The 27898-nt window shown below is 44.3% G+C and overlaps 1 protein-coding gene and 1 pseudogene across 1 annotated transcript in view; both read right to left on the bottom strand.

Annotated features, from left to right (window-relative positions):
• The window catches only part of SLC9A8 (solute carrier family 9 member A8), a 79525-nt gene that overhangs the window by 33894 nt on the left and 17733 nt on the right, over window positions 1–27898 (bottom strand). Inside the window, exons 4-8 of the mRNA XM_058433265.1 lie at window positions 17729–17787; window positions 11572–11655; window positions 7022–7123; window positions 5844–5878; window positions 1110–1253 (exon numbers count right to left, since the gene is read on the bottom strand). Of these exons, the coding sequence (XP_058289248.1) occupies window positions 1110–1253; window positions 5844–5878; window positions 7022–7123; window positions 11572–11655; window positions 17729–17787 (424 nt within the window). The remainder of the gene's footprint in view (window positions 1–1109; window positions 1254–5843; window positions 5879–7021; window positions 7124–11571; window positions 11656–17728; window positions 17788–27898) is intronic.
• LOC116461111 (cytokine-like nuclear factor N-PAC) lies at window positions 26118–27651 on the bottom strand (annotated as a pseudogene).

Raw genomic sequence — 27898 nt, forward strand, 5'->3', positions numbered from 1 at the left:
CCGCCACCATGCCCAGCTAATTTTTGTATTTTTAGTAGAGACAGGGTTTCACCATGTTGGCCAGGCTGGTCTTGAACTCCTGACCTCAGGTGATCTACCCGCCTCGGCCTTCCAAAGTGCTGGGATTACAGGACTGAGCCACTGCGCCTGGCCCCCAATGACTTCTTGACATTTTATTATTCATCATTAACTTCTCAGATCCCATCAATTACGGCAGTAATACCAACAAATATTTGAAAACAAATTGTAGTTTCCAAAGTAGCGTTTACACAACAGCATCTTAAGGCAGGGCGCCTATCAGCATTCCTATCTTATTTTAAAGCTGTGAAAAGGAAGGTGACATGCATCAGCTAGTGGGGCCTCTGTCTATTGCTTTTGTCTCCAATAATGTTGCCCAAACACTGACCCCTCAACAGCCCGCTTCATCATATCGGGGGAACTTATTAAAAACCCATGGTCTTGGGACTCACCCCAGACCAAATGAATCAGCAGCTCTGAGGGTGGGACCTAGGAATGTCACGCTTAATAAGCACCCTCAGTGATGCTGACAAGCTGGGCTCAGAAACCACTAAAAGATAGGTCGAAAAAGGTGGGCAAAGCAGGAGCAATGGCTTACACCTGTAATCCTAGCACTCTGGGAGGCTGAGGTGGGCAAATTGCTTGAGCCCAGGGGTTCAAGACTAGCCTGGGCAACATGGCGAATGCCCGTCTCTACAAAAACTTTTTAAAAAATTAGCTGGGCGTGATGGCACGTGCCTGTAAGTCCCAGCTACTTGAGAGGCTGAGGTGGGAGGATCACTTGAACCCAGGAGGTTGAGGCTGCGGTGAGCTGTGATGGAGCCACTGCACTCCAGCTTGGGTGATGGAGCGAGACCCTGTCTCAAAAAAAAAGGTGGACTCTCCTCTTTTAACCACCCCTGGAACCTGACCATATTCTTGCAGCATATCAAGGCTTGTCAGGACAGAAATACAGAGAAAGACAGTGGGTGAACTGATCACCTAGAGGACAAGCAACTGTACACACGCTGTGTGGAAATATCTGCCCCTTTGTTACAAGGACCTTTAGTTCTGTCACATGAAAAAAGTCTGTTCTCTGCCCCCGTACTTACTTGGTCAGAACAATGGAGACTGCATCGTTGAGAATACTTTCTCCAAAGACCAGCATGTTGAGCACGGGGTCCACATGAAGTGCATTGAAAATAGCAATAGTGGCCACTGGATCGACAGCAGATATTAGGGAGCCAAATGCAAAACTGTAAGAGACAGACGGAAGGGGAGATTCTGTAACGTGTGTCACTTGGTCCACATATTAAAGCATTAAAGTCAAAGGCCACATTTAACAGAAAGCAATACTACACACTAGAGCTGAAGTAACTAAAGAAGGTAGCGTATTTTTTCCCCACTTATCTGCTGTTGACATTGTGGGTGGAGTGTGAAAGGTCCACTCTAAATTGAGTTAGGAATGGCCTGGTTTTCTACTGTCAGCAGGGAGACTTGACTTTGACCAATGATGGAAGGGAGACTTTTGCCCAGTTATATTTATTATACACCGCCCAGTTCCACGGGTCAGAGCAGCTGGAGCCAAATAGCCCATAAGCTCCTGCATCTGACCTCTGCTCTGCCCCTTGCCACCAGCCCCTTGGAGTGCTGTCTGTGACCAACCCCAGCCTGCACTCAAGATTTGCAAGATCTAAGAAAGAGTCAAAAACCAGCAGCAACCCCAGTGTGCTTTGGGGGTGAGTGGCGTGGACAGCCGAAACACTGAGGCCATCTCCCAACTGGGCCAGTGACCTCACTGACAGTCCCCGTGAAGATCTTACACCCCCAGCAGATATGTGCTAATTGTCTAACATGTTTCAGGCATGGCTTGAAACATACCACAGCCGGCACTGTTGTAAGCACTTCACATATGGTGACTCAACAATCCAGACAGTGACTGTATGAGACTACTACTACTGCCCTGATGACAGAGGAGAAAACCGAGGGACAATGGGATGATGAAGTAACTTGTCCAAGGTCACTCAGCTAACAAGTAGCAGAGCCAGGCTATCTGCCCAGAATTGGTGCTCCTACCCCCAACAGTAGATACAGCAATACCCAGAGATGAAGGCAAATTCAGACAACAGCATGTGTGACCCAGGAAATCAATTGAGGTGACGTGGGAAGGTGGGGTGTGGGTGTGGGTGTGGGAGCCACTTAGATGGGGCGGTCTGGAGAAGCCTCTCTGAAGGGATGACACATGTAAGCAAGAACCTACATGTTAAGAAGCAGCTGGCCAGGCCAAGAGCTGCAGGCAGAGGTGACAGCAAGCGACTCCTGCGGTGGGAGCAAGCCTGCTGCCTGAGGAACAGAAGGAAGGTTATGTGGTGGTGGGGGTGGGGTGAGTGACAGGAGCCATAAGAAGCTGGCGAGGGAGGCAGGACCAGCTCCCTCAAGGGGCCTCGTGGGCCACATGAGCCTGGACAATTCACTCTCCCTGCCCTTTGGTGATTTTCCCACAAGCCTCTGTGCCATGCCTGGTGCAGCTTTCTTTCCAGGGCAGCAGAATGGTGGGTCTGCCCCCTTCCACAACACCAGCCCAAACATGGAGCCCCAGTGGCCAGCCTGTGTCAGTCATTAGCCAGAGACGACTGCCCTGAGCTTCCCACCCTCACCAAGCCTGGGTCTAAGGGGAAAAGGATGCTTGGCTGAGCAGCCTTCGATGGGTGATCTTTTGGCTGCAGGGTCAGGGAGAGGAGAGCTGACTGAGGAAATGCCTGGCTGCCTTATCAGGTACAGGTCTCTTCAGACGTCAGTCATTTGGCCTCTGGTTTCCATGGGAGCTGCCTATGAATGTGATTCATGCGCATTAACTCAGAGTGCCTCCGGATCCCAGGCTGAGGATTCAGTTCCCAGACTTCGCCTGTCCTCACAGAGGTCATCACAGGCCTGTGAGCTCCAAGGGAGTGGATGCTGAATTTTCGTCATGGGTGAATTCCCAGGGTCTGTACTGGGCATGGCCCAGAGACACTTGAAGAAGGCAAGCAGGCAGGCAGGTGGGAAGAAGAAAGGGAAGGAGGAAAGGGAAGGTAACTCCACTAAACAACTGCCCATCTGGGAGATCCTGTTTTGTTGGTAGCTGGTCCCCAGGCCCTTGCACCACAACCCCCAGACAGAGCTTCTGGTCGTTCTTTTATTCTCACTCTCATCAACCACAGCCACATCACCAGAGGCCGTGAAGGAAGGAGGATGATGTCTAAAAAGTGTATCCTGAGCCGGGCACAGTGGCTCACGCCTGTAATCCCAACACTTTAGGAGGCTGAGGTGGGAGGATGGCTTGAGCTCAGGAGTTCAGGACCAGCCTGGGCAATATAGAGAGAACTCTATCTCCACACACACAAAAATTAGCTGGAAGTGGTGCCGCATACCTGTAGTCCAAGCTACTTGGGAGGCTGAGGCAGGAGGATAGCTTGAGCTCAGGAGTTTGAGGCTACAGAGAGCTGTGATCATGCCACTATACTCCAGCCTCAGTGAAGCGCAGGCCCACCACAGGCTCCCAAGTTCCCTGTCCTATGCCTCTCCTACCCCTGCAGGATATACTTTTTATATTTTAAAAATTTGTTTATGGGTATTCACTGCACAATGCTTCACCTTTTCTGTATGTTTAAAATTTTTTCATAATAAAAGGTTGGGGCAACGTCTATCTTACATAAGTTGATTGATGTCTCATGTGTCCCTAAAATGTATAAAACCAAACTGTGCTCTGACCCTCTTGGGTACATGTCGTCAGGACCTCCTGAGGCTGTCACGGGTATGCGTCCTCAACCTTGGCAAAATAAACTTTCTAAATTAACTGAAAAAAAAACAAAACAAACAAAAGGCTGCGGGAAATGCTTTGTACAAATCATGTTACACATTTAGTTTGCTTGGGAATCTAAATTGAGGCAGAGTATTTCTGACAGTGAAGATGAAAAGTCTGAAATACAAACTGCTGATTCATTGAGAGGTCTGTGTGGAAAGATGGTTATTTCACCTGGCTGTCAGCTGTTCCACTTCACATCTTTAGGACCTCGCCTTTTAAACACCAGAAGTTCAACTTAAAAATGTATTTTCTTTATCCCATAACCCCAAAAGATAGCAACATTAACAAAATAAAAAGAAATGAACTAAGGCAGCGAAATAATTCAGGATCTCTAAGAGTGAAATCTCTCTCCAGGAAGATGTCACTAGAACAAAACAAAACGTGTGCAACGAAGTTATTTTTACGTTTTCTACAGTGCAGAGGTTGAAAAAGTCTGTAGCTCTCATGTTTGGTCTGCATGGTGTTTGTGGAAAATTGAGCAAGTTGTCAACATTGAAAAACTGGAAAATTCCCTATAAAAATCTAGAAACCTAGCCTCTTTTTGAAAAAAAATTATTTAAAATAGCCACCAATTCTGGGCCCAGATTTCCACATGGTAATCATGAGTTGGCGCTGAGAAGTGGCTGTCCGTTCATACAGGGTGTGTTCTCCCACTGGCCGCTGCCCCACCTCTAGACTCACAGCTGGCCAGCTTTCCTCTGTTAAGTGCTCTGCCAGGCCCTGTGGCTGTGTGGGTTTGCGACCCCAGAGCAGTCCCCATCCATGGGATCATCACTTTCTAACAGCAAAGGAAGCTTCTGCACACGGAGAGGAAAACACTCGAAGTCAGTGTGTCTACGGGGTAATTCTCTTCCTGTCCTCCACCTGAACATCCCAACCACTGATTCAATTCAACTTCACAGGAAGTTATCCAGCATTGTCTGTATCTCTAACCAGCTGCCCCCAAAACAAGTGTAAGGTTTGAATACTGTGATACCTTCCTTTACTGGGCATTTCTTTTTATTTGCAAAATACCTACCAAACACAGGACATCAGTTCTGCTTTATTTCCAGCTCCCATGGAATAGGACTACTTGTTTATGTATCAAAACTGTCTTACAACAAAAGCTCCAAAATTGTCCTGGGCTGGGGTGGGTGGTGAGTGGAGGTAGAAATAGAATTGGATTTGTTATCAGAGACACAGTTCCCATGAAAAGCGTTCCCAGATTCTAGTCCCAAGTTGCTAAACTGCTGCTAAATCCTGAAAGCTCTGACTGGCCCCATGGCAAGGATCTGGGGATGAACATGGGGCCCTGCTGCCCAGCTCCCCAGCCATGCCACAAGACCAAACGCAGACACACTGAGCAAGGCTGTCTGCTCTCAGAGGGGGGAACCCAGACTATGCTCTGCATGGGCACTTTTTCAGCACTAGATCTGGTACCTTCTGAGAGACAACTGCCTCAACCTAGTGAGGTTGCTTCTCACTATGCAATTCTGGGAATTCTTGGACGGGGCTCATGGGAAGTGCTCACGGGAGTGGCTTCAGATGGAGGGGCTCTCTACAATATCCACAATAGAGGTCTTGGCCCTGCTTCCCCCACAGCAGGCTTGGTGGGAATCCCAGAGGAAAGTTTCTCCGTCACTCCCCCTCTCCATCTCTAATCTGTCAAGAAGAGAACTTTTTGTTACGGCGACTGAAAAGTCTTGGAAATAATAAGACAATGGTACAGCGTATGTGTGCACATGGGCAGGGCAGTTTGCTGAGCAGAGTTACTCCCTCCCAAGCTTAAACTAAATCATTCCAATCAGCAATGCCCAACTAGGGATCTTCAAAAGTGTTTAGGATAGTTTTGATTCATTTCAGAGATACAAATTAACTCAGAGTAAAATTCTATGGCAGAAATCCTTACCAAAAATAAATACAGAGAGAGAATAGAACAGTACCACACCCAGGAAGCAATGTGGAGAAACATTTCCCCTGTCTGAAAAGCAGTTGCATGGGTGTTACAGTATGAAGGATTTACCTGTCTGTCATGTTGAGTTTAGAGATTACATCAGCCTGTAAAATAAAACACACAAACACACAGACACACAAAAAAAAAACCCTGGAGAACAGCCAAGAAGATTTAAATGTCCATTAGTGCTTTATTAAAACTAATAAGGACATTAATCTTCAGTTCCCAAATCACTTGAAAAATAAAGAAGGCTCCTAAGTTTTAGTTGAAACATGCATTCCATCAGCATGCAACGAGAGTATGGAAAAGAATGCTACATTCTTCAAGCCCAATTAACTGTAGTTTCCTTAAGTTTATTCTTCCTTAATACTAGAAGCTGAGCAATGAAGAAAGCTGCATGACAGACAGATTTATTCTGGTGCCATCAAAGCTGCAATATAGGTGAAAATCTGATGAAATGGGCTTTGGCTATCGAGAGAAGAAAGCAGCTGACGTGTTAAAGAAATCTGCCCATCATCCAGATACCTGACCCTCAACTTAATTTTCAGAACTGGGACAGGCAAACTTTCTGCAACTGACAATAAAGGAAAAGAATGTGACATGCATGGACATGCATAATACAAAACTACAGATACTACCTTCCTAGGGATGTTTGGTCTAAATTAATTTGAATTAATTTGAAGTCTAAAGTAGAGACCACCCAACTGATGCCACTGGGAAGTGGTTTAGCAATTGCAGAAAATCCAGAGTATATAATTCTACAGGTAGACAGCTTAGAATTGAGTGAACAGATTCAGAATCACCTTTGATTTTATTATTTCTCCAATGCCAGCAGAAAAGCACATCTTTGATTTTTTAAATGCAAATTTTAATCAAAAAACAGCATTCAACTCCAATTCAGTCTACCTGACAACACAACTGTTTGAAGTTCTTGATGGCATATATTTGGTTTCATTTTTAGGTATTCTAATTTAAGACAGTATTGGTTTGCAAATAAAATCAAATACTTTGGGGGGATTATGGAAAAGATTTACTCAATTCCGATACCAAAGGTCTTGGAGGACACTTTGAAACAATTTAGCATGCCTCTACTGTGCCTCATGTGAAGCTAGGATTTCCTTCCAGAAGGAATTTACCCTAAAGGTGAAACCCAGGTCCCACAAAGTGGCTCCATTTCACCTTCCCACTTCCCTGCACTAGCTCTAAGAATGTAAGACTTTCAAAGTGTTTCAAAGATATTTTCTTACCTGACCCAGAAAATAAATTCCTCCACCTACTACAAAAGCGGAGATTGCCGTCCCAAAAACAGCAAACAGGGTGATGGAACCAATATTTTGAAAGAAGTTACCCTGTTTGAAAGAGCAGAAGTCAGGGAAATGATTAGAAAAGCCATTCCTGTCAGTGAAGGCATGGCCCACACACCTGGCCCTCCGTGCAGACTTGATTCTCTGTAAAAGGCACCACTGCCCGTCGTGTGTGGCAAGCTGGGAGCCTGGGAGTCTTCCTGCACCCCCACACTTACTGCAGTGTCCCGTCACTCAAATCATCTTTCATCTGGAACACTGCATAGCTTCGCACAAGTCTCCTCAACCCCTCCGGGCCCCTTTCCCTCCACTCTCCAGTCTTTCCAGAATGATCTTCCCAAAAGACAAATCTGATTGTGCTGCCTTCACCTGGACCCCTACTTCCATTTAAAATGCAGCTAGCCCCCACCCTGAATGACTCGACTCCTGGGGAGGCCCCTGGGCTCATCTGGCACGATGCTCGTCTTTGTTCTCTGGGTTCCAGTCCCACTGGTGGCTTCGAGCAGGTTGTGCTCCCTCTTTGCCTGTTAAGCTTTCATCATCCCGAGATCTGAGGACATTTCAACTCTTCCCAGATCCTAGTTTATGCTCTCAGTGCACAGTCACCCTCTCTTGTAGCGGTTGACAAGACTGCAATTTTGCACTTATTTATGTAACTGATGTCTTACTTTTCCATGAGACTGCAGGCTCATTCTGGGCAATGACCACATCTGCTTTCGCACAACACAGTCCCTGACATAATGCCCGTCAGTTGGAGGATGCTCAACAGACAGGCACTGAAGGAATTAACTGTGTTTCACGTCCAAAGACACTATTAGGATACCAAGATACACTATCAGATACTCCTTTTTCCTGGCCAGGTCTTTTAAACAATTTTACTTCACTCTATTAGTATCATCATTAACTATGTCAGATAAAATGTTTCTATCTATACTTCACAGCATTTGAGATAAAATATTCAAGTCCAAGCAGCATGGTAGCATCTTTCAAATTTCCATAAAATTAAGGAAATTAAGTGATTTATTATAACCCTATGAACTCCACTTAGGAGCTACCAAGAGGCTTTGATCACCCCCGATTGTGGGTGTGAACAAGAATCTTGTTTTTAGCTCAGAAATCGCCAAACCAGGGACATCAGGACCTGCTATTTTAAAGCCCACTTGTGAAAAAGTGTCCTCAGCTGAACACTCACTGCCCCACTAAGCCTACCTCCTAGAAGCTGCAATTTTGACTTGGCTGCCTATAATCTGACATTCAATTCCTTTGTTTGGCATATCCATCTTTACTGCACAAAGAATTTTAAAACACAATGATTTGGTTTTTCAAAACAAAGGGCTTTCAATCTATGAGTTGCTCTTTGCGAATCGCTGTTTTCTTTTGTTATTTCAAAACAGATTAGGTTGGGCCCGGTGGCTCAAGCCTGTAATCCCAGCACTTCGGGAGGCCAAGGCGGGTGGATCACCTAAGGTCAGGAGTTCGAGACCAACCTGACCAACATGGAGAAACCCCATCTCTACTAAAAATACAAAATTAGCCGGTGTGGTTATGGGCGCCTGTAATCCCAGCTACTCGGGAGGCTGAGGCAGGAGAATCGCTTGAACCCAGGAGGCCAAGGTTGCAGTGTGTCGAGATCGCACCATTGCACTCCAGCCTGGGCAACAAGAGCGAGAGAAACTCCGTCTCAAAAAAACAAACAAACAAAAAAACAAAAAACAGATTAATCAGTTTTGACCTGTTTGCAGAGATCTAATGTTGATATAATTTATATACTTGGTTAATATTAATCTGGATCCTGAACATTTACCCAAATTAAAGTTACCATACTACAAGAACTTTCCTCTGTTACATAAAGCAAATGTATCTGTTTCTCTCTGACACAATTAACATCCTATGATTTGTGTAATATTTGCAATTCAAAGAACCAGTTGCTGCCTAGCTAATGCATATCAACTGATGATAATCTTACTGAAATCTGTATTCTAAGTCCAAATTTACATTAGCAAATATCACAGTATTAAAATAAAATATTCAAACTTTACATCCTATCATCTTTGGGGGAGGGTAGAAAGTGGACAGAAGTTTCAGAATTAGCATTTCATAATCCTATCAGTCCCTTTCATATAAATTGTCACATTTTCTGCTGGAAAGTCATCCTCAACAAAATGTTTTTCTAAAAAACTATTACTTTCCTCAAATTTTGAACAAGTTTCTCTCCCTTCCCTCTAAAAAAAAACAGAAAATAAAAACTTTACATGCTCTAATACTCAAAATGTCATGTTTTTAAGTCAAAATCAAGTCAATTTCCTCAGCATGTTTTGAAATATTTTCATATCTGCTTACAGTTAAGATTTGTTTACAAAGTGAAAGAAGGAAAGACATGGTGACCTTCAACTTATGTTTCCTTGTTAAAAATTATCTGATGTCAATAACAGTTTGTAAGACTTGGGAATATTTTTTACATTAAACTTCCTTTTCACTTTTTCTTTGGATAGATGCACGATAAAATAGTAACTTTAAAAAAAATCCGGGTTGAACATCTTAATATGCTTTTGTTTTAGTACAAGAAAATTAAAGACTTAATTTCTATGTTTTTACCAAAAATTTCTGGACACAACTAACTCATTTTTAAAAAATATTTATTTATTTTATACCATGTCAACAACAAATTAAGTTTATTTTTATTTATTTATTTTTGAGACAAAGTCTCCCTCTATCACCCAGGCTGGAATGCAGTGGCGTGATCTCAGCTCACTGCAAGCTCCACCTCCCGAGTTCAAGCTATTCTCATGATTCTCATGCTTCAGCCTCCAGAGTAGCTGGGATTACAGGCACGCACCACTACGACCGGCTAATTTTTGTATTTTTAGTAGAGATGGGGTTTCGCCATGTTGGCCAGACTGGTCTTGAACTCCTGGCCTCAAGTGATCCACCCACCTCGGCCTCTCAAAGTGCTGGCATTATAGGCATGAGCCACTGGGCCCGAACATATTAAGTTTAATAAATTATTATTACTACTACTGGTGGTAATATTGTTATTAATAATAAATAACATTTTTATCATTAATAACAAGCAGCAGCACTCCATTTATTTAGTGTGGTGGGTGGTGCTTTGCCTACGTTCTTTCATCTAGTGTGACTCTCAAAGCACCCTGGGAGGTAGGGTTTTGGGGTTTTTGGTTTCTACTTTACCAAAAAGAAACCTGTAGGGGGCAGCGCATGATTAGATCTGTGTTGTATCTCTGGCTTTCCTCTCTCCAAGGGCTGGCCTAAACTTTCCAATCTTCACAGTTTTTTTTAAAAATCACATTCACAAAATAGCTGCTGTATTATTAATACTAGTATTTTAAGTTGAATCACTTAATTTTAAAACTTAAATACATTTATGTTTAAAGAAAACTCACAGACAAGGAAAAAACCATGCATGCACACAAGCAGGCTTAAAAGTGAGAAGCTCCTGCTCAGCGGAAAGACCCACACTAGGGGACGAGTGTGGTGGCTCACACCTGTGATCCCAGCACTTTGGGAGGCCAAGGTGGGCGGATCACCTGAGGTCAGGAGTTTGAGACCAGCCTGGCCAACATAGTAAAACCCCGTCTCTACTAAAACAACAAAAATTAGCCGGGCATGGTGGTGGCATGTGCCTGTAATCCCAGCTACTCAGGAGACTGAGGCAGAAGAATCACTCGAACCCACAAGGTGGAGGTTGCAGTGAGCCGAGATCATGCCACTGAACTCCAGCCTGGGTGACAGAGTGAGACTCCATCTCAAAAAAAAAAAAAAAAAAAAACCACCTCACACTGGGAGTTGCAAGGCAATGGCCATCAAGGCCAAGCCAAAGCAGAGAAGTGGGTAGGGGCCAGTGCCACTGCTCGCCAAGGCAGGGAGGCAAGAATGGGCAGGCAACGGTGGGTCCAGGCAGGGAAGGATGGTGCTCCAGCCTGGGAAGGAGAAGCTGCACCAGGGAGTGGGCGAGGAGCGATAAGAGGTTGAGGGATGAAGGAGAATATCAAGCTGGTGTCTGAGGCCAGGGGAGGGCACTGAGAGGGAGACATGGAAGGATGGATGGGCCTGAGAAGGTTACAAGGCCCCATTGGGGGAGCTGAAAGAAACAAACGTCCTGGGGCACATGTCCCCGTCATCCCAGGACACAGTCTATCCTCTTTAGATCTATCAGTCTGTGTCTAGGAATACGAGTCAATGCATCATCTGTGAGCCACTTAACATCACTACAGCCATCTTCCCGGGCAAAGCACCCATTTATGCAAACACTGGCTCAGTGAGCCACACTGCCTGAAACCATTAAAGCAGCCAATCGATCATGTCTGCTCCTCTCCAGAAGTCAGGCACTGCAGTCCAGCTTCCACTGAGCACAACCAGGAAGGAGCAGAGCTGCTGCTGCTGCTGCTAAATTAACACCCAAGCTTTTAAGGAACTTGCCTTACAAACATGAGAAACTGTCCAGACCAAAGCACCAATGTGTGCCTGAGTCTCACCTTGTGTAATGAATATCCAGACTCAAAGATAATAGGGGGAAGCAGGAGGAGGAAAAACATGTTTGGACGAAACATTTCTTCTTCCTGTAAATAGAAAATGGGTATCGTAAGAGGCATGGAATTTGTGTAATTAAGAAATAAATTAATCAGTAAAGAGCCAAAATAATTATTCTCTCAGGGCCTGGCCTAGAGGAAACATATAATGTTTAAATAACTACCTGATAATAAAATCAAGCAGAATGAGAGATTCTCCCACCAAAAAAAAAAAATGAAACTGCATTTTATTATTTTTATCATTATTATTATTATTATTATTTTGAGACAGACACTTGCTCTGTTGCCCAGGCTGAAGTGCAGTGGTGCACTCACAGCTCCCTGCAGCCTCAACCTCCCGGGCTCAAGTGACCCTCTCACTTCAGCCTCCTGAGTAGCTGGGACTACATGTACATGCTACCATGCCGGGCTAATTTTTTTTTTTTTTTTTTTTTAAAAGATACAGGGTCCCGCTGTGTTGCCCAGGCTGTTCTCAAACTCCTAGCCTCAAGCAATCCTCCCACCTCAGCTTCCCAAAATGCTGGGATTACAGGCATGAGCCACCACGCCTGGCCAAGACAAGAATTTTAAAGGTGATCAGTGTAAAGAAACAGCACAACAAACTAGTTCCAAACACACATACACAGTAGTGTTTTTTTTTTTTTTTTTTGATTTTTTTTTTTTTTTTTTTTTTTTTTGAGACGGAGTCTTGCTCTGTCACCCAGGCTGCAGTGCAGTGGCGTGATCTCGGCTCACTGCAACCTCCGCCTCCCGGGTTCACGCCATTCTCCTGCCTCAGCCTCTCCGAGTAGCTGGGACAACAGGCGCCCGCCACCACGCCCGGCTAATTTTTTGTATTTTTGGTAGAGACGGGGTTTCACCGTGGTCTCGATCTCCTGACCTCGTGATCCGCCCGCCTCGGCCTCCCAAAGTGCTGGGATTACAAGCGTGAGCCACCGCGCCCGGCCCAGTGTTTTTTATTCCTTAGTACAGAAACAAAATTAATCTGAATATAGAAAATTTCAATTCTGGTTGCAGACTTTCAAAAACAACTCCACAAATTGGAATCCTCCTGGAAAAAGGTAACTGCAAGCCCTAAAATAATCCACTCAGAGGAACAGTAAATCTTATATATGGTTAAAATAGCTCTGCCTTCTTTCTGCTTATCACAGACAACTCTGCCATTTTCCAAAGTCTGATGTGATAAAACAGTCCACACTGGATGCTCTTTCGACTTGAGACTTGGCTACAAAGACAGCCCCTTACCGTGTGTCTTGCTACAAAAGAATACCTGAGGCTGGGTAATTTACAAAGGAAAAACATTTATTTGGCTCATGATTCTGCTGTCTGGAAAAGTTCAAGACTGGGTATCTGAGAAGAACCTTAGGTTGCTTCCACTCATGGGGGAAGAGAACGGGAGCCAGAGTATGCAGAGATCCATGGCAAGAGAGGAAGAAAGGAGGGGTGGGGATGGGATCAGGCTGTTTTTAACAACCAGCTGTATAGGGAACGAACAGAGCAACAACTCATTCACCTCCCTCCCCCAGCAAGGGCATCAGTCTAGCCATGAGGGTCCACCCCCATGACCCAAACACTTCCAACACGGGAATCAAATTTCAACATGAGGTTTGGGGAGACAAATGCCCAAACCATAGCACCATGCTTCCAGATTTGATTATTACGTGCCACTATGAAAGGTGTTTCTAGAATATAGCCATCTTTGGAGGGATGAAACAATAACAATTTCATTTTCTATATTATTAACATATCTCTCTAGTTGTTGGTAGAATTTTGGGGAAATATACATTGGTCCTCAAGCCCAAAATGGTTATGTGTAATACACAGTCTATTTAAAAGTGCAAAATTAGGCCCTTTTTCATATGAATATTTTCCCATGTCACAATTTTGACAGTCTGATTTCTTGTCAAAATCCCTATTCCAAAGAATGCCTAAATGTATTCTTACAAATGTACAGCTGTTACCATAAAGACTAAAAGAAATTCAAAAAAGGCTCAAAATAGAAGCAAATGATGACTTCTGAAATGCCTTATTAAGTCTTAAAACAGCAGCATGTACAACAAGCTCATGATTCAGACTGGGACTGTGTGAAAAAAAATGAGCCAAGCTCTGTGTTTTATGAGGCAACCTGTTCTCAGGATCTGTGCAGCAGGACCACTATATACAGCCTTTTGGAGGTACAAAAACTACCCCCCCACCCCAGGAAAAAGGAGAATCTACCTATAGTGGGGTTATATAGTGTTCCCCAACCCCAACCACAATTCATGTCCACCAGGAACCTCAGAGTGTGACCTTATTTGGAAATAGGGTCTCTGCAGATCTAATGAAGGTAAGGATCTAGATGACCTTACACTGGATAAGGGAAGGCCAAAGGCAGCAAACATCAACTTGTAAGAGACAGAACAAGGCACACAGAGACGTGGAGAAGAAGCCCATGTGAGCACAGAGACAAAGACAGGAGTGATGTCACCACAAGCCAAGGAAAACCGGGGCCACCAGAAGCTGGAAGATGCAATGAAGAATTCTTTTCTAGAGTCTTTGGGAGGGAACCTGGTCCTGTTGATACCTTGACTTCTCACTTCTGGCCTCCAGAATTGTGAGAAAACAAATCTCTGTTGTTTTAGGCCACTTAGTTTATGGTAATTTGTTACTACAGCCCTTATGAACACACTGCCTTTCAGGGAAATAAGTGTTATAGTTCCTTTTGGCAATGGCTCCCCCGAAATGCTCTGAGGTGATTTTAGGTGGCACTTGAGCAGTGTGTATCAAATACCACTGACCTCATGGATTGAGAGAGTCAGCCCCTTTTGATTATTTCGCCAGGCCCAAATAAATCCAAGACACCTTAGGATGGCAATACCGCCTCTAAGAGCTCTCTCCAACGTGCTGATCTCCCTCGACAGAGAGCAGACTTGACCTCTGATGCTTCAGCAGGCATCTGTACTACTTCATTTTTATCATGTTTACAAAACAGTATTAGTTTCTGAATTGAAATAGTACTGTAGGCTGGGCGAGGTGGCTCACGCCTGTAATCCTAGCACTTTGGGAGGCCGAGATGGGTGGATCACGAGGTCAGGAGATCAAGACCATCCTGGCTAACACAATGAAACCCTGTCTCTACTAAAAAATACAAAAATTAGCTGGGCGCGGTGGCGGGCGCCTGTAGTCCCAGCTGCTCGGGAGGCTGAGGCAGGAGAATGGCGTGAACCCAGGAGGCGGAGCTTGCAGTGAGCCGAGATTGCGCCACTGCACTCCAGCCTGGGCGACAGAGCGAGACTCTGTCTCAAAAAAAAAAAAAAGAAAAGAAAAGAAATAGTACTGTAATGTTGCCTTGAAAACAAACATGGCCAGGCGCGGTGGCTCATGCCTGTAATCCCAGCACTTTGGGAGGCCAAGGTGGATGGATCATAAGGTCAGGAGTTCGAGACCAGCCTGGCCAACTTGGTGAAACCCCGTCTCTACTAAAAATACAAAAATTAGCCGGGCGTGGTGGCAGGCACCTGTAATTCTAGCTACTCAGGAGGCTGAGGCAGGAGAATTGCTTGAACCTGGGAGGTGGAGGTTGCAGTGAGCTGAGACCATGCCATTGCACTCCAGCCTGGGTAACACAGTGAGACTCTGTCTGCTCCCCACCACCCCCCAGCAAAAAGAAAAAAAAAATAAGAAAATAAATATATAGGCCACGTGGCTCAGTTCTATAATCCTAACACTTTGGAAGGCCAAGGTGGGAGGATCACTTGAGCTCAGGAGCTCGAGAACAGCCTGGGTAGCATAGAGACATCGTGTCTCTACAAAAATTTTTTTTAAAAAATTAGCCACACCCAGGTGCAGTGGCTCACACCTGTACTCCCAGCACTTTGGGAGGACAAGGTAGGTGGATTACTTGAGGTCAGGAGTTCGAGACCAGCCTGGCTAACATGGTGAGACCCTGTCTCTACTAAAAATACAAAAATTAGCTGGGCATGGTGGCACACACCTGTTCTCCTGCCCAGCTACTCAGCAGGCTGAGACAGGAGAATCACTTGAACCCAGGAGGCAGAGGTTGCAGTGAGCCGAGATCGTGCCACTGCACTCTAGCCCGGACAACCAAGCGAGACTCTGTCTCAAAAAAAAAGAAAATAAGAAATAAATAAATTATATATACATATATATATATAAAATTGAAAAGCAAGTTGATAGAAAAATATTAAGCACATGATAATACAGGTAGAAGGCAGACCCAGCAGGTCAGTTTGGAATCAGAACTTCAGGGAAAAAAACCACCAGCTCCTCTTGTTTTTCTGACTTCCCACTGCTCCCTGCACATCTGGTTTCCAGGCAGGTATCCTGCTTCTCACTCTGACTCTCCACAAATGCAGGCTCCTTCAGGAAGCCTGCCCCAACTTTTTTTTTTAGAGACAGGGTCTTGCTCTGTTCCCCAGCCTGGACTGCAGTGGTGCAATTGTAACTCACTGCAGCCTCAAACTCCTGGACTCAAGCGATCCTCCTGCCTCAGCCTCCCAAGTAGCTGGGACTACAGGTGCGTGCCACCATGTCCAGCTAATTTTTCGTTTTTTTAGAAGAGAGGAGGTTTCACCATGTTGGCCAGGCTGGTCTCAAACTCCTGACCTCAGATGATCCACACGACTCGGCCTTTCAAAGTTCTGGAATTACAGGCATGAGCCACTGCACCCACCCAAAATCTAACAATTTTTAATTGTTTTAAAGTCAATTCAAATTTTGACCTTTTTGTTTTTTTTTGTATTTTTGTAGAGACAGAGTTTCACCATGTTGCCCAGGCTGGTCTCGAGCTCCTAAGCTCAGGTGATCCACCCACCTTGGCCTCCCAAAATGCTGCGATTATAGGCATGAGCCACCAACGCCCAGCCTTGATCAAATGATTTTTAAATCAGATCAAACAAAATGGGTTAGTGGGCAAAATCTACACATCAGGCTATATCCAGCCTAGGAGTAGAAAAAGGCTCTTCAGTCATGACCCACTCTTGGGTGGTTAAATGTAACCAAGTAGCAGGAAGGCAGAGATCCTACATGCAATGCGCTCCAGTGGGGCCTCCCCAGCAGAGGTGTGTCTTATCACTCTCCAGAGCTCAATATACATTTTGAAAATTTATTTAATATATAAAATATTTCATTACTACTATTTATAACAGCTTCAAATTGTGTTTTGCATTAGTCTATAAGGTTTGTCTTGCTAATTTTACACTCTACAGTTTCATGGGTCAATTAATCCTAGCACCTAGGAGCTTCATCAAAGTAGGAAGGGCTTAAATGTGATCAATTTTAGCCATATAATTCTTTATTATTTTGAAATGAATCTTATTTCCCTCCACAAAATCAATTTTGTAGCATACTTGTTAATCTCGCCCTACTCAACATGGATGCTCAAGTTTATGTGGAAATTCCAGTTTCAATGAGTACTTGCACCCCAGGATGATGTTCATACTCTAATAACCTCTTTAACACAAGGGTACGAATATCAGCAAACTGAGGATGGGGTGGTATGGTGGAGAAAACACTGCATATTCAGGCCAGAGGGTTTGGGCACAAGACTCCACTCGGCCACTTTCTTTCTAGCTCTGTGACATTGAATACATCCCAATCTCCCTGAGTGTCACTTTTTTCATCTGTAAAAACGAGGTGATGATATTACAATACCCAGACAATCCACCTCACATGACTGTCATGAGGATAATATGAGCTACAATATATAAAGTACTGTGTCTCACAGTACTGGACAAGTATGTTTTATTATCCTCAGTTGTCAGAATGGAATTGGGAGCAATAAACAGTATTTAATGTTTAATGCTAATTAGAGAATTTTCCTGCCTAAAAAAAAGTAGGTTAGTCTAGGATTACAAAAATGCAAGTATAATAACAAATAAAAAATGACACTGGCGCCCATGTTCACTTGAAACAGCATGAGACTTATGCTTCTGCAAAAACTCAGATGTAAAGGCATCAACCTGTATCTAATAAAAAAATTAAAAATTAATGGGATATATAATATAATAATAGAAATAACTCCACTGATAGCCAAGTAATTACAAAAAAGCCAGTATAATGATCAATGTTACTAAAATTAAGAACAACCAAAGGGCAAACCTACCTTCCAATTCGCCAGTTTTTTAAACTCTATAATTTTTATAACTGCTCCCATGAGAATACCTACAAGAGAAAATGTAAACTTTAACATAAATTTAAGATATGAGAAAGATTACTCAAATTTAAGACATGACACAGCCTCAGGAGGTCCTGACAACATGTGCCCAAGGTGGCTGGGGCACAGCTTCGTTTTGTACATTTTAGGGAGACATGAGACATCTATCACATGAATTTGTTGCTCACATCTCAGGCAAACACACTAAAATGAAATACAAAAGTCAGGCTGTGGGGGAGGAAAAGTATTTTTAAGCAAGACCCAAGAACACTCTGCCTGGTGAAGATTTACCGCCTGTCATTTTTACTATATCCACCCATTTTCAATGTGAAATGGCAGAGTTTACAAGCTAAGTTTGCTGTGTACTGTTTATTTCCAACATTTTCAAAAAAGAATCTATGATCACTTTCTCAGGCTCAAATAGCAGTTCCATGTTGATTATTTAGTTAGAAAAACACAAATGCTGAAAATAACCTAAAGTAAAAGTTCTGTGAAATTCCTGGAAGAAAACAGACCATCTAAAAGTTCAGGCATGTTTCCATAAAGCTGACAGGCTCATCACTCTCATAAAGCGGCTACCAAAAATAATTCTCAAAGAAGCAGCATAGACACAATTTATGATTGCTCTGCTACTCCCTAGATAAATGACTCTTAACCCTCTGTTGGTTCACCAGAATCACCATGGGAACTTTTATAAAATAAAGACGCCCAAGTAGAACTCCAGACCTACTATCACAATCTCGGGTAGGAGGTGACACAAAGCAAGCCTGCAGGCCATTCCATGGATGCTTCAAAATGAAGACTTCACTTTCCCATGGATGAAGGAGCTTTCGCCATCAACAAGAGGATGGAAGCACAGCTTACTAGGTGGGCAGGAGACAATACCAGAACACAGAAGTTGAGCAGGAAAAGGACATGCACTAACACTACCTCAGGGTGGGTAGTCTCAGGTGAAGAGGGGAGACAAGTTCATTTTCACTTTATAAACCTCCATGCTATTTGAATTGTTATATAGTATTAAAAAATAATAAAATTATTTTGAAAAAGAGAAAGGACCCAAGACAAAATAAAGCTGAGCTATAAAAGGAGTTAGTGAATACACATTCCCTTGCCAGGGGGCATGGAGCATGGATTCTAACCCATCTCCTGCTACAGTTCCCCAACAGCTCCCATGTTCTTATTTTTTCAGGTTGTAATTACATTTTAAGGAGCTTTTACATGTTTTATTGGCCAAATAGTATGTGGATACTATGTAAAATGTCATAAATGAGACAAAAGCCCCTTTAGATCATACCCCACTTCCACCCCCATCTTCGTTCTCTCTCTTCCTGGCCCAAGGTAACAAACTATCTTGGAAAGTTTGGGAAATATTATATCAGGCCCTTCTCTATCCTCTTACATATATATATTTAACTGAACAGTACCAGGGTGTGAGTGTTTGTTTGTGTGTGTGTGTGTGTGTGTGTAAGTGTATGCATGGCACACCTGACTGTATTTATTTATATAAAATTTATGGTAGTATAATGTATCATCCTACTACTTGCTATTTTGCTCAACATTAAGTCTTAGAGATCTAGTCAGGGATTATTATGTATAGATTTGCTTCATTCCTTTTAATAGCTGGGCAGCATAGTATAAAAATGCCACACAGAACCGACCAGGCGTGGTGGCTCACGCCTGTAATCCCAGCATGTTAGGAGGCTGAGGCATGAGAATCGCTTGAACCCAGGAGGCAGAGGTTGCAGTGAGTTGAGATCATGGCACTGCACTCCAGCCTGGTGGACAGAGTGAGACTCCATCTCAAAATATTAAATAAAATAAAATAAAATAAAATAAAATAAAATAAAATAAAAATAATAAAAAAAACAAATTGAATAGATATTTTGGAAAAGAAGATATACAAATGGCTGAGAAACACATGAAAAGATGTTCAACATCATAAATCATTAGGGAAATGCAAATAAAAACTACAATGAGATGCCACTCCACACCCACTAGGATGGTTATGTAAACCAGAGTATCTGAGACAAGTCTCAGTCAAGTTAGGAAGTTTATTTTGCCAACGTTAAGGATGCCCACCCATGACACAGCCTCAGGAGGTCCTGACGACATGTGCCCAAGGTGGTCGGGGCACAGCTTCATTTTATACATTTTAGGGAGACGTGAGACATCTATCAACAGTATAAGATGTACATTGGTTTGGTCTGGAAAGGTGGGACAACTAGAAGCAGGGAGGGGGCTTCCAGGTCACAGATAAATAAGAGACAAACAGTTTCATTTTTTTGAGTTTCTGATTAGCCTTTCCAAAGGAAGCAATCAGATATGCATTTATCTCAACGAACAGAGGGGTGACTTTGAGTTCTGTCCTTTGTCCACAAGGAATTTTCTTGTGTACAAATTGAGGGGGAGGTATGTAACTTTTTTATCTTAGTCGCTATCTTTTTAGGAATAGAATGGGAGGGAGGTTTGTCCTAAGCAGCTCCCAGATTGACTTTTCCCTTTAGCTTAGTGATTTTAGGGTCCCAAGATTTGCCTTCCTTTCACAGTTATAATTTTAAAAATAAGAAATAAGTGTTGGCAAGGATATAGAGAAATTGGAACACGCATACATTGCTGATGGGAATGTAAAATGGGGCAACCACCATGGAAAACAGTTTGGCAATTCCTCAGAAAGTTACCTTATGACCCAGCAATTCTACTCAAAGAAACTGAAACATGTTCATGTAAAAACCTGTACACAGATGTTCCTAACAGCAGTATTTCAAACAGTCAAAGGGTGGAAAGAGGCCAGGCGTGGTGGCTCACGCCTGTAATCCCAGCACTTTGGGAGGCCCAAGTGGGTGGACTGCTTGAGGTCAGTTCAAGACCAGCCTGAACAACATGGTGAAACCCCGTCTCTACTAAAAATACAAAAATTAGCTGCGCATGGTGGTATGCACCTGCAGTCCCAGCTACTTGGGAGAGGCAGGAGAATCACTGGAACCTGGGAGGCGGTGGTTGCAGTAGGCCGAGATTGCGCCACTGTACTCCGGCCTGGGTGACAAAGTGAGACTCCGTTTCAAAAAAAAAAGTGGGAAGAACCCAAATGTCCATCAACTAATACGTGAATAAACAAAATGTGGTATATCCATACAATGTAGTATTATTCAGCAATGAAAAGGAATGAAGTACTGGTACCTGCCGGAATGTGGAAGAATCTTGAAAATACACCAAGTGAAAGAAGCCAGACACAAAAGACCATACATTTTACCATTCCATATATATGAAATGTCCACAATAGGCAAATCTACAGGGACAGTAATGGTTGCCCAGGGATAGGGAGGAGAGCTAAAGGGCATGGGGGTTTCTTTTTGAGGTGATAAAAATGTCCTAAAATTGACTGTGGTGATGGCTGCACAACTCCTGAACATACTAAAAACTGTTGCACACTTAAAGGCTGGGCGTGGTGGCTCATGCCTGTAATCCCAGCACTTTGGGAGGCCAAGGTCAGGAGTTCAAGACCAGCCTGGTCAACATAGCGAAACCCCGTCTCTACTAAAAATACAAAAAAATTAGTTGGGCGTGGTGGCGGGCACCTGTAATTACAGCTACTGGGGAGGCTGAGGCAGGAAAATCGCTTGAACCCAGGAGGTGGAGGTTGCCGTAAGCTGAGATTGTAGCACTGCACTCCAGCCTGGGTGATAGAGCAAGACTCCATCTCAAAAAAAAAAAAAAAAGGCCGGGTGCGGTGGCTCAAGCCTGTAATCCCAGCACTTTGGGAGGCCGAGGCGGGCGGATCACGAGGTCAGGAGATCGAGACCATCCTGACTAACACGGTGAAACCCCGTCTCTACTAAAAATACAAAAAAATTAGCCGGGCATGTTGGCGGGCGCCTGTAGTCCCAGCTACTCGGGAGGCTGAGGCAGGAGAATGGCGTGAACCCGGGAGGCGGAGCTTGCAGTGAGCCGAGATGCACCACTGCACTCCAGCCTGGGGGACAGAGCAAGACTCCGTCTCAAAAAAAAAAAAAAAAAGTGAATTGTGTGGTATGCAAAGTACATCTCAATAAAGCTGTTGCCAAATAAAAAGTACCACAGATTGTATGATTCTATTTCTTTAAATGAAATGTCCAGGACAGGCAAATTCACAGACAGAAAGTAGATTGGTGGTTTCCAGGGGATGGGAGAACGGAGAAATTGGGAAATGGGGAGTGACTGCTAACGGGTGTGAGTTTCTTTCTGGGGTAATGAAAATGTTCTGGAATTAGGTAGAGGTGATGGTAGTACAACTCTGTGAATATACTAAAAAACTGAATTGTGCACTTTAAGATGGTGAAATTTATGATATGTGAATTATATTGTACCTTTTTTTAAAAATCACAATCTTTTTAACCATTCCCCCACTGATGGTTACCTCCAACTGTCTGCTATTAACAGTGGTGCCGCATTGAACATGCTTGTACATGCCACTCTGTGTTAAGAGTATCTCCCTGTGGAAGACATTCACACACACACAAAAACAAAAAAAAAACAAAAAAAAACACAAGACTATCTCCCTAGGGCAGATCCAGAGACTACAAATGGCAGGTTTACAAAGCATGAGCATTTTTAACTCTGAAAATGTTGCCAAATTACCCTCCAAAATGGTTGTACCAACTTACACTTCCACAAGAAAGCATCCCACATCCTCAGTCGCGCTGGATAAGCATCAGATGTTAACATTTCTGCCAACATAGTGGGCAAGAAATGGTACTTTAATGTTTCAATTTGTATTTGTTTCAATTTGCATTCAGCAATTATCCTGATTACCAGGGAAGTTAAACCTCTTTCCATGGTTTCAGGCTTCATTTTTAAAGCTTAGTGTTTTTCTGCTTTACTAAAACCTCAACTTTCTTTTTCCTTCTAAATGTATACCAAACCTTAATGCCATGATTACCTCGTTTATAATCACACATGAAGCAGTTACATTTGAAAATCAGTAATTTTTCTATTGCCCAAGCCTGTGTCTTATTTTTATGATGTACTAGGAAGCTTTGTAAAATACAATGTGATATTATTGTTATTATTACTTAAATAATCCTTTGTGCAGCATTAAATTGGCAAACTACTACTTTACCTCTTGAGATTGAGGCTCAAAGTGAGGTCAAATCAATCTACCCAACAGAGAAAATGAATGTATATCACACAACTGGCCACCAGATATTATATATAGTATATATATAGTGTGTATATAGATATACTGTGTACATATAGTGTATATATATAGTGCATATACATAGTGTACATATACAGTGTGTGTATATATATATATATATAGTGTGTGTGTGTTTGTGTGTGTGTATATATACATACAGAAAGAGAGAGAGAGAGACAAGCTAATATTACAAGCATGCACCACCACGCCCCGCTAATTTTTGTATTTTTAGCAGAGACGGGGTTTCACCATGTTGGCCAAGCTGGTCTTGAACTCCCAACCTCAGGTGATACGCCTGTCTCAGCCTCCCAAAGTGCTGGGATTACAGGCGTGAGCCACTGCGCCCAGCCTATATTTAAAAATATTCACAAAAAATAGAAATTGTAAAAGAGTGAGGTTAAAAATAAATAGAAACACAAGTTCTAACATTTTCCTTTGCTCCTAGTTGATCTTTGGGCATACACCTAATTAAGGACACCCCTCAATTCATTCAGAGGATCAGGAGCAATTAATGATTATTTGTTGAGCTTCTTCTTTCAGGATTTGTCACTTTCAATTACTTCTAATCCTCAAAAGAACACTGCAGGAAAGCTCAGAGAGTTTAAGAAGCTTTTCTGAGAGCTTAGGGCCAGCAAGGATGCTGGCCCACTGGCTCGGGTGCATCCTACCATTTCATCATGCTAAAGACACAGGAGACTGCACTACTGCAGGCTGCCTACACTACTACAATGAACTGCCAATGCTCGCTCACTCACTCCTAGAGTGCATTGCAGGGCTACCATTATGACTGTAAAATATAAGTATTCCTGGTCAGTAAGGTTACATGAAAAATGTTTCAAATGTATTAATTTTTTTGTTACCAAGAAATGTTTTATTTTTCTTGCAGTAGTTTTGTTAATTGTGCAAAATTATGTTTTGTTTTTGCCATTTAGACATTATCACACAATCCTATTCTGAAAGACAAGTGTTCATTAAAAACAAAGCAAAAATAAAAATTCACAATTTTAATTACCTAGATTTGTCATTTAAAGGTTTAAAGGGAAAAAAAAGGGAAGTGCTGTCTTACAAGCTTTTTCACAAGTGTCACATTTTCTGCTTAAAAGGGAAGGACTGGCTAGGCATGGTGGCTCACACCTGTAATCCCAGCACTTTGGGGGGCCAAGGCGGGCGGATCACGAGGTCAGGAGTTCGACACCAGCCTGGCCAACACAGTGAAGCCCTGTCTCTGCTAAAAATACAAAAATTAGCCGGGTGTGGTGACACGTGCCTGTAGTCCCAGATACTTGGGAGGCTGAGGTGGGAGAATCGCTTGGACCCGGGAGGGGAAAGTTGCAGTGAGCTGAGACCACTGTCACTGCACTCCAGCCTGGGTGATAAAGTGAGACTCTGTCTCCAAAAAAAAAAAGGGAAGGATTTCAAAACAAAGGTGAAACAGCTTAACAAATATTTATAAAAAGGAACTTTACAGAATTGTCAACAATATTAAGACAACACTGACTAACCAGTTACATTACCACATCTTCCTCCACCCCCACCCCCAGAATGTGTCCTGCCAGGACTAGAACAGGCTTTGTGTTCAAACAGAAATGTTTCAAAATCCCAGTGAAATGAACTGTGCTAAAAACCTGACAGGCATCTTCCCTGCCCTCCCACCTCATCTTCTGCAATCCTCTAACCCGGGTTCTAATCTGTGAAAGGGCCAAAGCTGTGAGTGGGGAGAGGGGAGGGACCCTGCCCCAGTGTGGCTGCCTTATAATATACATTCCACCGTAAGTGCTGGCCTTCTGCAAATCATGATTTTGGAAAATCCAACCCATGCAGAGGGATAAGAAATTGACATCCCTTGGGTGACTTCCTGTTCTTATGCAACATCCCAAGCGCCCTCTGGTCCCCTATCCAAGGAGAAATGCTAGGGCCTCGAGGATGTCCCAGACCCATCTCAGAGGGTCAGTCAATTCAGGTAGGTCAGGCCCAGTTCTTTTCACCCCCGACAGACCCCATGCCTGGAAGCACCGAAGACCATGATGCTGGCTGGAGTGAAGACACTCATTTCCATATCAAGAGCTGAGCCTAAGAAATGCTTATCATTGGTCAGGCTGGGTCTGGGCCAAAGAAGGGACAGACAGACAGAAAGAAATACTGTCTCCATGAGAGGAAGGCGGGGAGAAGGGAGGACAGAGAGCAGTGGGCATGCAGGGGGCTTGGCAGGGCAGGTTGGAGAATGTGGGACTGCGGGGAGGAGACCAAGGTCAGAGCAGCTCTTCAGAGGCAGGTGAAGAGTCTGTGGCCTAACAGAAACAGGAAGGAGTGTCCCCCAACCCCCACTCCTCTTGGCTCCTCACTAATGACCCTGAGGACCCCCTCCCAAGGACTGGAATGCAAATCCAAATACTAGAACAGCCCAGGGCGGGGCAAGCGCCTGCTGTGGTGTCACTTCGAGGCAGTGAAGGCCAGATGCTCACCATACTCCCTGGAAAGCCAGGGCCTCATCTTCGCAGGACTCTGGGAGTCTCTTTTCAGTTCACAAAGGCGTCTAAGGAGTGCTGGGTGCACACTGGACGCTTAGACGTGAACATCTTTCTCTTTCTCAGCTCATCACCTGAGTTTGGGGGCCCCACGGGACCCTCTGTCTGGAGTCTGGTCTGGCTCATCTGGGCCCAAGGCCTCTCCCTGCAGAGAATTCAGTGGGGGACGTGGACATGACTATAGCCTCTCCGCTCTGGGGGTACCTGTGGGAAGGCTTCCAACTCTCATTGCTGATTCTAGTTCCTTGACTGGAAGGGGTTTGAGATAAGACAAGCTTGGAAGAAGAAAAAAAGCCAGGCAGCTGTTTCTGGGCAGCTTCTATCCTGGGGCGAGAGCCAGTGTGTGGGTGGGTGTGTGTGTGTGTGTGTGTGTGTGTGTGTGAACACACAGCGACCTCCCCGTCTGGGGGCCAGTGCCCAGCTCAAGAGGTTTCCCATGAGCCAATCCTGATGACACTCGTCCCCACCATACCAGCCTCAAAGGAAGGGTGTTGCTGTGTGCTGTGCTGATGGCAAGTCTCAAAGTCTGTGTAAAAGGAAATGGAGACAGGTGGGCTGGTCCAGAGCAAAGTCCCAGGCCCCTGACCCCATGTAAGGAAGAGGGGGTTAGCGAAGAGATTAGAGGGCTGGGGGCGGGGGGTCCGACGGCTTAGTGTATGTAGGCTCGGGACGCGGTGGACATATTGTCGGTCTGGTCCAGTGCCTTGGCTCTTTTGTACACCTCGTTGGCTGCAGCTGCCATGGGAGTCAGATGGTTGACCACATTGCCCAGTGCAATGGCTAAGCAGAGATCCTGCTGCATGTATTTCAGGTAGAAATCAGGCTTAAAGTTTCCTTGTATTTTGGCACTTCTGGTCTAGGAAGATGCTGGCCAACTGTCCCTGACTGAGGATGTCCAAGAGTGTCTGCTGCGACTTATCTGTCACCTAGGCCAGGGTCAGCACCTCAGTGATCGTGGCCATGAAGCTCCCTTGGACTATATTCACGATCAGCATCATCTTGGCTGCGTTGCCAACTTCACCTAGGAAGGAGGTCTTCCCCATTGCCTGGAAGCAGCTGCTGCAGTCCTCGTATAGGCCCCTGTCTCCAGCTGCTAAGATCACCAACATCCCGTGATTAGAAAGCTGTTGATTCTCTGAGATGGGGGCTTCTGGAAAGCGATCCCCCGACCTGGACGCAATCACCCGGGCCAGCTCAGTGACTATGTCAGCGTCCACTGTTGACAGGTCCACGTAGCACTTCCCAGGGCGGATCCCTTGCAGCATACCACTGGGGACCAGCACCAGGTCCTTGGCCACCTTGGGATCCAACACACAGGCAAAAGTGATGTCACAGGTTGAGAGGACTTCAGCAGGGGTTCTTCCCAGGCAGGCCCCCTCCTAGATGAACAAATCACGTTTCTTGGCAGTGCGGTTCCAGACAGTCACTGTGTGACCCATTTTTAGCAAGTTAGAGACGATTCCACTTCTCATGAGACCAAGGCCCCCAAATCCTATCTTTTTGTCTGTGATGCTGCCATTCACAGCCATGCTGTCAGCTGCCCGGATGGAGGTGGAACCAGTTTCCTCTTCACATATTTTCAACTTCTTTGTGATTGCCTGGTAACAGACAGAGATGGCTTCTGTTTGGCTTAGCAGGAAATGATGGAAATGAGGATCTGCATCTTTAACAGGCTCGCTTCTGGTCGGCTGCCATTTAAATGTGGCCACTGGTCCGGCCATCATCCACTTCAAGGTACTGGACTCTGGGATGGTGACATTCTTCTCATCCTTCGGGGGCTGACCCCGCTTCTGGGGACTGCTCTTGGATTCTTTTCAGAGGGGATTTGGAGCCTCTCTCTGAAGAGCCCGAAGACACCCTCTTCTTTCCTTCTCCCATGATCTTCTTCACTTTCCCTTCAGACAGGCTGTTTGCACTTCTCATCACCTGAATTTGGCCTACTTCTCTCCTCACTGGAATTAAGCCGATTCTTGTCATCAGCAGAATTGTGGGATGACGTCTGATCTTTCCCTTTGGGCTCTCCTGAGAAACTCTTTGGCGGCATCCACCACTTGCTGGAATAGTTTACCCTTGTTAATCTTTATCATTTCCTCTTTATGAGCATGATATGGCTTCAGCTGTTTCACTTTAATCCAGGCATGATCTTATGTTCCAAAAAAATTTCACAAAGAAACATTTTCTTTCCATGAGGTTCTTTTTTTTTTTTTGAGATGGAGTCTCGCTCTGTTGCCCAGGCTGGAGCACAGTGGTGCGATCTCGGCTCACTGCAAGCTCCATCTCCCGGGTTCATGCTATTCTCCTGCCTCAGCCTCCCGAGGAGCTGGGACTAGACGCCCGCCACCACGCCTGGCTAATTTTTTTTTATTTTTATTTTTAGTATAGACAGGGTTTCACCATGTTAGCCAGGATGGTCTAAATCTC

This window comes from Hylobates moloch, unplaced genomic scaffold (assembly GCF_009828535.3).
Source record: "Hylobates moloch isolate HMO894 unplaced genomic scaffold, HMol_V3 SCAFFOLD_21, whole genome shotgun sequence".
Classification (NCBI taxonomy): Eukaryota; Metazoa; Chordata; class Mammalia; order Primates; family Hylobatidae; genus Hylobates; species Hylobates moloch.